Here is a 15,081-nt window from a genome sequence, read left to right on the forward strand (position 1 = left end):
TGAGCCCATCAGGCTGCCTGAATCAGGATTTTTTTTTATGTTTATTAGTCTAGGGGGGCCAGTTAGGATGTTTCATAGCTTCTAAGTGCTGACATTTATCTATTGCTTCCAAATAAGCCTAGTGGCAGGGAGCCACCAGCGGGTCACTAAATAGGGGGAGGGGCACCGTGTCCACAGACAGGCAGAGAGCAAAGGGAGAAAGACCTCAGGCAGAAGGCAGTGCGGGCCCCTGCCCTCCCCCGTGGCGCCCAACCCGTGCTGAGGGCTTTGTCTCTTTCTCCCAGGAGTTCCTGCATCTTCCTCCGGGGTAATTCCTTCTCTCCTGCCTCCTGGCTCTCTTGAGTAATGACACCCTGGGCCTTTGGGCACAGGGGACCCTCCCTGGGGCTGAGGACACCCAGCTCCCCCCCCCCACACCCACCAGTATTCGCAGCCACAGTACTTTGGTTCTTTGTTTGGGGGCCATTTAGACTGTTATAAGAACCCTGCAACTTTTTATTTGCCAGAAGAACAAGTCTACGCACCTTAATGGTACATTTTTATGTCATCTTGGTTGGACCATGATCCTCAGATATGTAGTCAAACATTATTCTGGATGTTTCTGTGAGGGTGCTTTCAGATGAGATTAACATTTAAATTGGTGGGCTTTGAGTAAAGCACACGGCCCTCCTGAGTGTGGGTGGGCCTCGCCCGGTCAGTCACCGGCCTGAAGACAATGAAAGACTGCCCTCCCCTGAGTGGGAACCCTGCAGCAGCCGGCCTTCTGGCTTGACCCGACCGCCATGCTGGCTCTGTTCTGGGTCCCCAGCCTGTGGGTCCAGTCTGCAGATTCGGGACTTGCAGCCTTCATAATCACATGAGCCAATTCCGCAGAATCCACGTCTCTGTCTGTGGAGATAAATGTAGATATAGATGTAGATGTGGGGGGTAGAGACACAGATGCAGACACAGACATAGATACACACAGAGATACAGTAGATAGAGATGCATACATATGGATGCAGACACAGACATAGGTGCACACAGGGATACAGTAGATAGAGATGCAGACATATGGATGCAGACACAGACATAGGTACACACAGAGATACAGTAGATAGAGATGCAGACATATGGATGCAGACACAGACATAGGTGCACACAGGGATACAGTAGATAGAGATGCAGACATATAGCTGTACACACAGATAGAGATGCACACAGAGATACAGTAGACAGAGATTCATACATATGGATGCAGACACAGACATAGGTGCACACAGAGATACAGTACAGAGAGATGGAGACACAGACCACCCTGTGGGTTCTGTTTTCTCTGTAAAACCCCAATGCACATGCCAACAATAGTGCCGATGATGAAAACCACTTGACTTCAAAAGACTAGGATGAAATGGTGATTGGGGCCTAAAAAACCTTGAGAAAGGGTAAACTTTGGCTTTCTTTCTTAATACAGCAACATCTTTTGATGTTCTGGGCTACAGAGTAAAGCAGAAAGCGGATGGAAAAGAAGCAAGGAGAGGGGAGACAGGCATTTCTTAAGTGCTTGAGATTCGAGGGCTGGCTCTGCATCCTCCAATGGCACAGAGGCCTGGCGCCAGGTGCAGGTGCAGCTGCCTGCTTTCCTGGGGCTCGCAGTCCAGCGAAGGCTTCAGCCATAACAAATAAAGTTGCCTACAAGTGTATGCTACAATGTCTGCTGAATCCATTACAGGAAACAAACCTGTTTTGTTTTCAAATGAAAGGTCAGTAAAGGCATCTCTGAGAAGACAGGATTTTATAGAAACTGAAAAACCAGTGACAGTTGCCAGAGTTGGGGGACAGCATTTGAGGTCAGGGGGCAGCTGAGGTGGGCCCATCGGCAGGAAGGACCTGGAGGAGGAGCGGAGGGGAGAGGGCTAGAGGGCCGGGCACGGAGGGAGGTGGCTGGTCACGCAGGCCTGGAAGAGGCACTTGTGTGTTCCCCTAGTCCAGTGAGAAGCCAGTGAAGTACTTTAAGCAGAGAAGTGACACTACACTAAATGATGTGTGTAAAAGTTATTTTGGCTGCCTCTGTGTGGAGAATGGACTGGGGAATACAGCTGTCAAGACCACATGATGGGCATTCTCTTTCTCCTCTCCTCTCTACCTGGACACCAGAAAACCCGCACCCACCTTCTCCCCCTTGGGGTGTTGCCTTTAGAGCTGGGAGATTCTTGCTTACAGGGAGATTTAAATGAAATACATAATTTAAAATGGGGAGATGGGAGAGAGAGAAAAGCCATTTGGCGCTGAATATCCATAGGATTTTGGGGGGCGGGGGAGTTATTGCTAATAAGTAAGAAGCTTACTTGGGGCTGCTTTTGTGTGTGTGTGTGGGAAGAGCTTTTGAGGATAAGAGAGCCAGAGAGATAGGAAAGGAGAATTTAACACTATTTCTGTGGATTATGACAGAATCTTGCCATATGCATCAAGAAAAGAAAGTTAAGGATGAACCGTTCCTTTACTACTGCTGGTTGCTGGACCATGCTTCCTTAGACCGGCCGTTCCTCTGATGTCGGCCTTTCGAGAACTGCTGTCACTTTACAAAGGGGAAGCGTCAGCACCCAACAGGCAAGAGCAACACTGGCCTGGACTTGGTTGTAGAAAAGCAGGGCCTCGGGACCTTCTCGTGGTGGTGGAGACAGAAAGCAGGGGAGGTGGCAGAGCTGATATGGTCCCCAAATATCTGTTCCCCCTTCTTCCATAGTAGTAATGTTTTTATCTCTGCATGTGGACACCCAGAACACAGACTCTCATTCTCAGGCTCTTCTGGAGTTGACAGTGACCATGTGACCACATCATGGCTAATGGGATGAGCGGAGGGAATAAAGGTAACTCCCAGAACACGCTCCAAAAGGAAATGGTGTGCTGGCCCCCGTTCCCCATCCCCACGGGCGGAACCCCGGGGACGGCAGTAAGGCGCCCAAGCGATCAGAGGAAGGCAGCACAGCGGGGTGTGAGCTGGATGTGGAAGGCACCAGGATCTTAGACGCTGTGGGCCCCCACACAGCTCCAGACCGCCGTGGTTCACGCCTGACTCATACATAAGAAAGGAAGAACTTCCATCTTATTTAAGCCATTATTTAAAACTATACTCTAAATCATACAGGTTGTTTCCTACACAGCCTCCAGCACCTTAAAATTCTCCCGTCCCCGCCCACCCCAGAGCTTCGGGGATAACAGAACAAAGGAAGCAGCTTCCTGCAGCCCTGTTCACAGTTCTGGGGGTCCGGGGTGTGGGGGTATGGGGGGTGTGGGGGGTGTGGGGGGGTGGGGGGCGGGGGCTCCGACTCGGGCTGTGCCCTGAAGTCCCAGGGAGCAGTGATTCTCAGAGCGAGCCCCTGTCCTGTAACTGCTCGGCTGCCATTCATTAAAAATTAAAACACACACATGCAACTTTTAAATATTTCCCCCCACTATTTGTTGTCAGAAAACAGTTTCAGCACTTTTTAGTGGCAGAAAGTTCCACTCAGCTCTGGAAACCTCTGCAAAAGACATTCCCACACAGTCCGCACTGTGAAATCCATCACACAGAACATGATACCTGAGGAAAAGGACCCCGGTTTTACTGCCAGCCCCACAAGTGACAGCACCGTCAGGCTGCCAAGCACTTTAATGCTCTGCACTTCTATTTTACATTTGGAAACGAGCAACTCTCCTAAAGAAATATTGTGAGGATTACAGCATCACGGAGAGTTAGGGTGAAAAAAGAAATCCAGGGCACCTGGTCCAAACTCCCACCCGATGCCTGTCTCCCCTTCTCCACTCCCTGGATAAGACGGTTGCCGTCTATTCTGCTCAGAGGCTACATTTCCAGGTGGAAAAGTCCTACTATTATTCAACTTAGTCTATCTGATACATAAAGCAGTAAACATTTGCTAAAAACAGCATCTTCATTCTGTCCCACTGCTTTTATGTGGAGAGGACATGAAAAGAAAATGCAGCATGGCCAAGTGAAGGGAGGACAGACTTAGAAGTCAGACAGATCTGGCTTTGAACTTCAGGTTCACCATTTATGTGACTTTGGGCAAGTCACTTAATGTCTTTAAGCCTCTGCTTCCTAAATTACTATAATACCTATTTTAGGGATCACGAATCAACATGAAGATACATAGCACTCGCACTTACCAATTAGTTCATAACTACATGGTTGTTGTTGCTGCCCTGGTCCTGTCACCTTAACATTGTCAGTGTTACAGTCATCCTAGGAATGGTATAGCTAGACTGCCTATCAGGGGTGTCAAACTCATTTTCACCGGGGGACACATCAGCCTTGCGGTTGTCCTAAAAGGGCCAATGTAGTTTTAGGACTGTATAAATGTAACTACTCCTTAACAGTTAAGCATGAGCTCAGCACTGCCACTGACTAGAAACAAGGTGCCAGGCTGGGTAAAACAAGGTGGAGGGCCGGATTCGGCCGTGGGCCTTGTGTTTGCCACCCGTGGCCTAGGTGCAAATCCCAGCTTTGCCACTCACTGTGTGACCTTGGATAAGTTACTTAACTTTTCTGTGCCTCCATTTTCTCCTCTGTAAATGAGGAATAATAATAATACATCATACGTTTGCTGTGAGGACTAAGTATATAAAAAAATATAAACTGCTTTGAACAGCGTGTTAGTAATAGTAAGCATCATGTAGATATCAACTCTGCTAGTATTGAGGAGTAACTACTTACAAAGTAGGAAGACCTGTTATCCAGGAAGGGAGTAGAACCCTTCACATGTTCTAAAATAAAATTAGACATGACTGCTTTAGAAAAACAGTTGCACAGTCAATTCTTAGCTACATGGTAAAGTGAAGAGAATCGTGACTGGATATTTGGGAACAATCCCTAAAAGAAAAGTCTCTTATACTTGTCCCGTGTAGTGAATTTGCTTCTCTAAACACGCATTTCATTTCCATAACACGAATTGTCCTCAGCGTGAGGCAGTAGCATAGGGAATGGGAGACGGTCTGGGGTGTAAAGTGGGTACCTGGAAGTTTAATGAGCTTAAGACTTTCAGAAATATTATTTTAAAGATTTAATTTATTTATTTATAGAGAAAGGATAAGGGAGAGAGAGAGGGAATGAAGCATCAATGTGACAGTGAAATATCAATTGCTTACCTCATGTTCATGCTCTGGCCAGGGACTAAACCTGCAACACCTGACCAGGAATTGAACTGGTGACCTTTTGCCTTGAGGGATGATGCCCAGCCAACTGAGCCACATTCACCAGGGAAAGATTTTCAGAAATATCTTAAATAAAAATGGTAGCAAATATTTATGTAAGGATCTGTCTGCTCCCCAGTGCCAAGTGAGCTGAAACCCTTGGGAGAAGGCATGGTTGATGGAGCACGGGAGTGGGAGCCTGGCTTCCTCCAGTCTGGGCCACATTCTCCCACCACCCGGCTGGCTAACTTCAGGTGTGTCCCTGAGCATCTCTGAGCCCCAGTCTCCTTAGGTGCAGACAACAAGGCTTAATTAGAAGAACTCTAAGATCCCTGCAGTTTCACACATCCCAAGATCCCATGTTAACCTGGCCAGACACACGATGGAAGGCAAGCAGCACTGCCTGGTCTTAGGGATAACTTTCTAGACTTCCATGTTCTACTGAGTAATCTCAACATGTTATTTTATGTAGAGATCTGTAAATGAAAGGATATGGTATCAGTCACGATAGGTCTGGTTATGCTGCAGTAACAAGTAATCCCAAATATCTGTGGCTCTTAAGGACTCAGTTTTGTTTTCATTTGCATGGCATGTCCATCTGGGGTCAGCTGCTGTACTGTTCCATGTCTTCAATCCAGGACCCAGGCTGATGGAGCAGTTTCTATCTGAGCATTGCTATTCTTCCAGCAGAGGGAAGAGAAACATCTCAAACAGGCTGGCTCTTAAAACTACTGGAAGAAGTTACACACATCAATTCTGTCCATCCACATTTTATTGGCCAAAGATCACATGGTTTCTCCTGACTTCAATAAAGACAGGATGAATTATCAATCCACCCCACAGGGAAAAACAGGATGGAGAAAGAAAATGGAATATATGGCAAACACTGGTACAATCTATTGCAATTGTCAGAACAGGAAAACAATTTGCTCCTAAAAGGAAGAAGAAACCCCTCTTGTTGAGAGGAAATAGCCTTCCAAGAGTGCTTGCAACCCAAGTGCCCAAATATAAGAATACTTCTATGAAAACACTAGCTAAGGAAGCAGTTTCTCCTTGTTACTTTGTGAGAAAATAAATGCCAAACAAATAAGGAAAAAAACAAGGAGAGGGGTGCCATTAGGGATGGGTAGAGAGAGAAGGAGCTGGGGAAACCCAGTCTTGGAGAGATGGCACCCTTTTCTGCAGCTCCAGGCGGTTCCAGCTAATGACTGCGTGCAAGCAGAATGTGAGTGCAAAGGATGCCAGCAAGTACATAAAAGGCAGAGAGGAAGAAGGATCAACATGTTTTGCTGCCATTTCCAGGAAAGGGATGGTGTCCCCAGTCGCCTCCCACAGTAGATGACCAGAAAAAAAGCAAACACAAATAACACTCATTGAAAAGCCGAGTCGTGACTACTGTGTTTCACAGCACATCCCCCCTCAAATCCTGGCTGCAAACCAGCCCAGCCACTTGGAGCAGCGCTGGCAGCTTGCTCTCTCTTGGCACGAGGTATGTGTGGCAGCTGGATGGCTTGTAGTCAGTGCAGTTTTGCAGCTGGTGGTAGTAGCAATTGGCAAAAACTGACTGTCCAGATGGGCATTAAATTTTCTTTAATGTTTATAATATGTCAAAAGAGAATAATTCTGTGTCAAAGTGGCTTAGAAGAACTTTTACTCAGGAGCTTACAGAAATTTCTTTTTGACAAGATGGAGGTTGCTTTACTTCAGTCAGATCTGTGGGCTTCTGTGGGCCTCATTCCCTTACGTTAGGTCAGGGCATTCCTCCACAGTGGGAGCTCCTTTAGCCAAAAGGGGTTGGGGAGGCTCCAACCTATTCCCTTTCTCAGGTTCTGTACAATTTGTGGATCATTAGCTGACATTTAGCAGTATGATCACAAGATTTGAACTGAGGGTCTAAAATGAAGATAATGTTTTATTCTGGGATTTTTATGATCCTCAAAGGGAACAGTGCTGTTCAGGTATCATTAAAATTAGGGGTAAAGTCATATAAGAGTGAGCACCAAGCAAGACATTTTCAGACATACAAAACAGGGAAGGGATTAATATCCTAAATATACAACTAGCGATAAATCCATGAGAAGAGCAAACCAACAACCTATTTTAAAAATGTGCTGAGGGTATAATACACACTTCATAGAAGAGAAGGCTCAGATGGCCTGTACATTATGAAAGATCAACCTCATTAATGATCAAGGTAGAACAAGGCACATTTCTCACCAAACATACTGGGGACAAACTAAAGACTGTCAGCATCAAAGGTGGCGAGCATGTGAAGAAACAAGTGCCCTCATACTTGATATACTGTTGGGGGGAGTAGCTAAATACACAAAGCAGTATGGCTGCCTTGGAGGATCATTTCTCAGTATCTTCAAATTAAAACACAAGCCCTATGACCCAGAAAATCCTCTTCATATCCACTGCCTCCTCCTGCCTCTATGCAAGAACACTCACAGATGCACACCAGAAGTCCGTGCACTGACACCCATCACAGCAGAATGGCTGCAGGTATGCTCCTTGGACCACCAGCATTAACATTCCTGAGAGCTTGTTAGATATGTTAGAAATGGGGTGGTTATCCCCTCCCAGCACTGCTGGGTCAGAGTGTGTAGGGTTGTGGCCCAGGTCTCTATTTTAACAAGCCCCTCTGGTGATTCCGATGCTCACTAAACCTTGTGAAGTACTGCATCTAACATTGTTTGTAGTGGAGGAAAAATGCAAATAATCTAAATGCCCATCATGTGTCATGGCTTATTTATATTTTAGAAAATTAGGCCACAGTTTGAAAGAATGGGGCAGATATGTGCTGATCCAAAAAAATATCCAAGATGAACATTACAGAACTAAATGTATAGTATAATTGTATTTGTTTTTTTAAAAACTACAGAACAATGTCATATATTCCATAGACACATATTTCTACATATATGCATATGTATATGCATATGTGGAAACATTAAACAAAATGTGTGCTCAAACCAACTGAGCTAGAGCTTCATCCTGATATGCCAAGGTTGTGGGTTCTATCCTTGGTCAGGGCACATATAAGAAACAACCAATGAATGCATGAATAAGTGAAACAATAAATTGATCTCTCTCTCTCTCAAGTCAATCAATAATTTTTTTTAAAAAGTTGTGTGAAGGATACATATCAGTTGATAACAGTGGTTATGCTGAGAAGGATATCAGGGTTGGGACAGCAGTCAAGGAAAACTTAGGTCTCTGTCTGTCATTCGAATTTTATAGGAAGAGCTTACACATGTACTATGTGCGAAACTATACTTTTGGCTGCAGACCTGGGTTCTAGATACTGCTTGGTCACCATCTACCTGTGTTACTGTGAGGAACTGCCAGCCTTGTGGATTTCCATTTCCTCACCTGGCAAAGGAGGAATAAAGCCTGTTACTCCCAGTGTCCTTTTATGCAGGTTTATCATGTGAAGTCTTGCCAGAGTCATCTGAGTGCAAAAATCAGGCCTCTTAATAAATCTGACCACAGAAATAAAAAGCACCCACATCTCTGTCTCTTGAGGAACTAGTTAATAATTACTTCCATATGTCATCTTAGGACAAATAACTTGCACAGGATTTCCTGTGTTTAAATATCATTGTGAGATAGTTCATCCAACATGGTAGAGGAGTAAGTGGAAGCTACACTAACCTCCCAGTACCAATTTGGAATCACAACTAAATTGTAGAGAAATCATCCAGAATAACCAACTGAATACTAGCTGGAGAGAAGCCTTATAACCATGGACAGACAGAAGAAACCACTTCACCATAACAGGACTGGTAGGGAGTGCAGAGGAGACATGAGAGGCAGGCTGGGCTCCTACAGGTATCAGCTGAAGTACCAGAGGGAAATTTCAGTGGCCAGGGAGTTCCCCCTGAGAAGTATGAAGTCTAAACCCCAAGCTGAGCTCCCCAACCTACAGCACCAGAGCCAGAAAGGAACCCAGATAACATCCAGATGTGAAAAGCAGGGATCCTATGGGCCTGGGAGAGACTGCTAGAGATGCAGAGAGCCTCTTAAAAGGCCAAAGCACAAGATTTTGTTTGCAGCCACTTACCCTGGGTGCCATCAAAAGGAGTGTGGAGTGGACTAGAGACACTTGAGGAGAGTCTGGGGTTGGTGGCTTTGGAGAAAGAACTGAAGGGACAGCTGCCAAGATCCCTGTGCTGAGTCATCCCACATACTGCAGGAGCCATTAGTCTTAGGCAGAGTGCTCCTTTATGAATGGTATCAGGCTGATGGGAAGCAATACCCCACCCACAGGAATTACTCTGACCCACCTGGTGGTGCTTAAGCCAGGCTGCTAATTACAACTTGATTAGATCAGTAAGATCCATTGAAGGCTGATTAGTTTAACAATTAAGGCGGAAAGTACAAAGCAGCCAAAATGAGAAGACAAAAAGAAAAAGAGTCAAATGAAAGAACAAATGCATTTTCCAGAAGAATTAGATGAAATAGAGGCAAGCAATTTATCAGCTAGGAAGTTTAAAGTAATGAATATAAGGATATTCAACAGCATGAAAAAGACATAGAAACCATAAAAAAGACCAGTCAGGAATAAAGAATGCAATATCTGAAATAAATAATAAACTAGAAGGAATAAACAGTAGGTTTGACAAGGTAGAGGACAGAATCAGTGTTTTAGAAGACAAGGTAGAAAAAAACACCCAGGCAGAGCAGCAAAAGAAAAAAAATTTTTAAAAGATGAGGAGAGCTTAAGAGACATTTTGGACAACATGAAGCATAATAATATCTGTATAATGGGAATATGAGGAGAGGAAAGTGAGCAAGGTATTGAGAACCTACTTGAAGAAATAAAGACTGAAAACTTCCCTAATCTGCTGAAGGAGAAAGACACACAAGTCCAGGAAGCTCAGAGAGTCCCAAATAAGTTGGACTCAAAGAGAACTATACCAAGACATATCATAATTAAAATGACAATGCATAAAGATAAGGAGAGGATCCTAAAAGCCACAACAGAAAAGCAGGAAGTTACCTACAAGGCAGTGCCAATTAGACTGGCAGCTGATTACTTAACAGAAACATTTCAGGCCAGAAGGGAATGGCATGAAATATTCAAGGTGATGAAAAACAAGGAACTACAACCAAGGCTACCTTACCCAGCAAGGCTATCATTTAAAACTGAAGGAGAAATAGAGAGCTTCCCAGAGAAAAAAAAGCTAAAAGAGTTTGTTAATACCAAACCAGTACTGTCATAGTTGGGGATTTGGACACCCCATTGACTTCAATGGATAGATCTTGCAGGCAGAAAATCAACAAGGAGACACCAGCCATAAAGGACACACTAGATCAAATGAATTTAATTGATATCTTCAGAATATTTCACCCCAAAGCAGCAGAATATACATACTTTTCAAGTGCACATGGAATGTTTTCTAGGATAGATCACATGTTAGGACATAAAACTAGTCTTAATAAATATAAGAAGACTGAAATCATATCAAGCATCTTCTCTGACAACAATACTATGAAACTAAAAATCAATCACAAGAACACTGAAAAATACACAAAGACATGGAAGCTAAATAACATGTTATTAAACAATAAATACGTTAACAATGAGATCAAGGAAAAAGTCAAAAGATACCATGAAACCAATGAAAATGAGGACCTAATTCAAAATCTGTAGGACACTGGGAAAGCAATCCTAAAAGGGAAATTCGTAGCATTACAGGCCTATCTTAAAAAAACAACAACAACAAAAAAAAAAACAAGAAAAAGCTCAAATAAATTATCTAACTTCATTCTTAAAGGAACTCGAAAAAGAAGAACAAGCAAAGCCCAAAATGAGTAGAAGGAAGGAACTAATAAAGATTAGAGCAGAAATAAAAGAAATAGAGTATAAAAAAATAGAAAAGATCAATGAATCCAAGAGTTCTTTGAAAAGATAAGCAAGATTGACAAACCTTTAAACACACTCAAGAAAAAAAGAGATCTTTTTAATGTATTGCTGGGTGCAGTTTGCCAATATTTTGTTGAGGATTTTAGCATCTACGTTTATCAGTGACATTGGCCTGTTTCTTTCTTTGTTGTGTCTCTATCTGGTTTTGGGATTAGAATGATGCTGGCTTCATAAAAAGAGTTTGGGAATCTTCCCTCTCTTTGGATTTTTTTTGGAATAGTCTGAGAAGGATAGGGGTTAGCTCTTCCTTAAAAGGTTTCTAAAATTCTCCTGTGTAACCATCTGGTCCAAAGCTTTTGTGTGTCGGGAGTTTTTTTATTACTGCTTCGATTTCATCAGCTGGTACTGGTCCATTCAGGTTTTCTGCTTCTTCTTCATTCAGTTTTGGGAGATTATATTTTTCTAGAAATTTTTGTCCATTTCATCTGGGTTTTTAAATCTCTTGGCAGATAGTTTTTGTAGTAATTGGAAGACACAAATAAGTGGAAGCATATACAGAGTTCATGGATTGGAAGAATTAACATCATCAAAATGTCCATATATCCAAAGTAATTTATAGATTTAACACAATCCCTATTAAAATACCAATGACATATTTCACAGATATAGAACCAACATTTCAAAAATTTATATGGAGCCATAAACCACCCCGAATAGCTGCTGCAATTCTGAGAAAGAACAAAGTAGGAGGGATCACACTACCTGATATAAAACTATATTACAAGGCCACTGTAATCACAACAGTCTGGTACTGGCATAAGAACAGACACATAGATCAATGGAACAGAACAGAGAGCCCAGAAATAAACCCAAGTCTCTGTGGTCAATTAATATTTGACAAAGGGTGCAGAAGCATAAAATAAAGTAAAAATAGCCTCTTCAACAAATGGTGTTGGGAGAGCTGGACAGCTACATGCAAAAAATGAAACTCTATCACCAACTTACACCATACGCAAAAATAAATTCAATGTGGATAAAAGACGTAAATATAAGTCATGACACCATTAAAGTCCTAGAGGAGAACATAAGCAGGAAAATCTTAGAGACTCCACGCAGCAATATTTTTACCGGTATGTCCCCTAGAACAAGGGACATAAAGGAAAGAATAAGCAAATGGGCTCTCATAAAAAATCAAAAACTTCTGAATGGCTAAAGAAAACCACATTAAAATGAAAAGAGAACCAACCATATGGGAAAACATATTTGCCAATGATACCTTGGGCAAGGGTTTACCTCCAAAATAAATAAAGAACCCAACACAACTCCACCCCAGGAGGACAAACAACTTAATTAAAAAATGGACAAAGGACTTGAATAGATACTTCTCCAAGGACATACAAAGGGCCCAGAGACATATGAAAAGATGCTCAGCATAACTAGCCATCAGAGAGATGCAAAATAAAACCACAATGAGATAACTTCTCACACCTGTCAAGTGGCAATCATCAATAAATTAACAAGTGTTGGTAAAGATGTGGAGAAAGGGAAAAAGTTTTGCACTGTTGGTGAGAATGCAGACTGGTACAACCACTGTGGAAAGCAGTATGGAAATATTTCAAAAAAATTAAAAATGAATCTGTGTTTTGACCCGGTGGTCCCATTTCTGAGAATATATCCAAAGGAACCCAAACACTAATTTGAAAGAACGCAAGTACCCCTGTGTTCACTGCAACATTGTTTACAATCACCAAGATATGGAAGCAGCCCAAGTGTTTATCAATAAATGAATAGATAAAACACTATGGGGCATTTACACAATGGAATACTACTCAGCCATAAAAAAGAAGAAAATTTTACCCTTTGCAACAGTATGGATGAACCTGGATTACATTATGCTAAGTGAGATAAGCCAGTCAGAGAAAGACAAATACCATATGATTTCACTCATTACATGGAATCTAATGAACAAATTCAACTAACAAGCAAAACAGAGACAGACTCATAGATGGAGAGCAGATGACAGATAGTGGAGGAGGGGAGGCTAGAATGTGGAGGGACTGGGCAAAAATGGAAAAGGACTCATGGACCTGGATAACAGTGTGGTGATTGCTGTGGGGAGGGGAGTATAAGGAAACTAATTGGTAATGGAAAAAATACAGTAGGGTGTCCAAACTTTTGGCATCTCTGCATCACAATGGGAGAAGAGTTACCTTGGGCCATACATTAAATACACTGTGACATGTAATCATAAAAAAAAATCTCATAATGTTTTAAGTAAATACACGATTTGTGTTGGTCTGCATTCACAGCCATCCTGGACTGCATGCATCCCATGGGCCACAGTTTGGGTACCCCTGGATTAAATTTTTAAAAATTTAACCAACAAACAAATAAATATTGTGGCTATAAGAACTCTTTATTTAAAAAAAATTTATTTATTTTTGAGAGAGGGGAAGGGAAGGAGAAAGAGAGGGAGAGAAACATTGATGTGAGAAACATCAATTGGCTGCTCTCATATGCTCCTCAATCAGGTAATGAACCCACAACCCACAAGGCACATACCTTGACAGGGAATCGGACCTGCAATCCTCCGTCAGTTTTTTGGGATGATGCCCAACCAACTGAGCCACATCAGTCAGGGCAAGCAGCTCTTTGTTTTTTTAAGTAAAAGTTTAGAAACTTGATAAAACAAATTGTTCCTCAAAATGTTCCATGAGCTTGGATCTAATTGAATCTTCAGGACCCTGGTTCCAGGATGATGAGTGTGTGAATGTAAATCCTACGACTGCCCCATCAAGTCAGAATGTGTTGCTTCAGATGATAATCACAAATGTGGGGAGTGTGTAATTGCATTGGGCACACAGATGGTGTGAGACTGAAGAACTACAGTGATAGTATCATGGTTTGAAGCCAACAGAGAAACTACATATTTATGTCAATCACTCTGTGTTTCTTCAGTTTTACATATCATCTTAAAAAATTAAGGAATAAACAAATGACTTCTGGTCAAGACAGTGGCATAGGCAGACATGGCTTGTCTCTTCACAGAAATACATCAAAACTACAACTAAAATAGAGAACAATCATCACTTAGAGTCAGCAGAAATCAAGTTGAATGGAAGTCTGACAACTACAGAATTAAAGAAACCACATCCATCCAGACTGGTAGGTGGGGTGCAGATGCAGAACAACCTTGTCTCACATCCACGTTGGTGAATAAAAATTTGGGAGGGATATCTCATTAGCGAGGAGTCCCAGCCCCCTACCAGGTCCCCCAACCCAGGGTTCCAGTGCCAGGAAGCTAAGTCCCCACAACTTCTGGCTGCAAAAACTAGCAAGGATTAGGTTGGTGGAAGAAAATTCTGGAGCCCCAAGAAGTTCCTCTTAAAGAACCCACACATGGACTCACCTACTCAGACTCACTCCCTCTGAGCTCCAGCACTGGGGTAGCAGCTTAAAAGGCTAGAAGTAGCATGAAGGGAGAAACTGAAGAGTCTGGCATCAAGGAGAGCAGAGGCCATTGTCCCTTTTCTAAACCCTCCCCGCAAAGAGTTGGCAAGCTACTGCTATGTCTAAGACTCCATCAACCTGGCTAACACTGTTTGACCTGCCTTGGAGATCCCCAAAGACTCTGTCCCACCCAACTTATGAGCCCACCCAAACTGCTTTTCCATATAAATGGCTGGTCTTGGCTCATGCTTCACAACTTCCTAAATCTTCTCAAACAAGCAACAATTGGCCTCACCCAGCTTCAGGCCTGGCACTAGTAGCAGCCAGCCTAGATTCACAGCTTGGCTTCATCTGGGAATCTCCAAGTCCAGCACAAGTAACAGCCATCTCAGATTACTTTACAGCTCAGGCGGAGTGGCCCCAGGTATAACACAGGTGGGGACTGATCTTAGCCTGCACCACCTGGGAAATCCAGGGTCTGAGTACCCAGTGAACAGTTATAGACCATGTCAGAGCACCAGACCACCCTGCCCCTGCACAGCTGATTCTCCACAGAGGGCAGAGGCTGGTGGTAAGTGGCCACAGCCAGC

The 15,081-nt window shown here is 43.1% G+C and overlaps 1 protein-coding gene across 1 annotated transcript in view; it reads right to left on the minus strand.

Moving 5' to 3' along the window:
• Nucleotides 1–482: 482 nt before the first annotated feature.
• The window catches only part of FTCDNL1 (formiminotransferase cyclodeaminase N-terminal like), a 90,889-nt gene continuing 76,290 nt past the window's right edge, over nucleotides 483–15,081 (minus strand). The window contains exon 7 of the mRNA XM_045847622.1: nucleotides 483–888. Coding sequence (XP_045703578.1) covers nucleotides 695–888 — 194 coding nt within the window. The 3' untranslated portion in view covers nucleotides 483–694. The remainder of the gene's footprint in view (nucleotides 889–15,081) is intronic.

The sequence above is a fragment of the Phyllostomus hastatus genome, unplaced genomic scaffold (assembly GCF_019186645.2).
Source record: "Phyllostomus hastatus isolate PE091 unplaced genomic scaffold, TTU_PhHast_1.1 phas_contig_57, whole genome shotgun sequence".
NCBI classification, from domain to species: domain Eukaryota; kingdom Metazoa; phylum Chordata; class Mammalia; order Chiroptera; family Phyllostomidae; genus Phyllostomus; species Phyllostomus hastatus.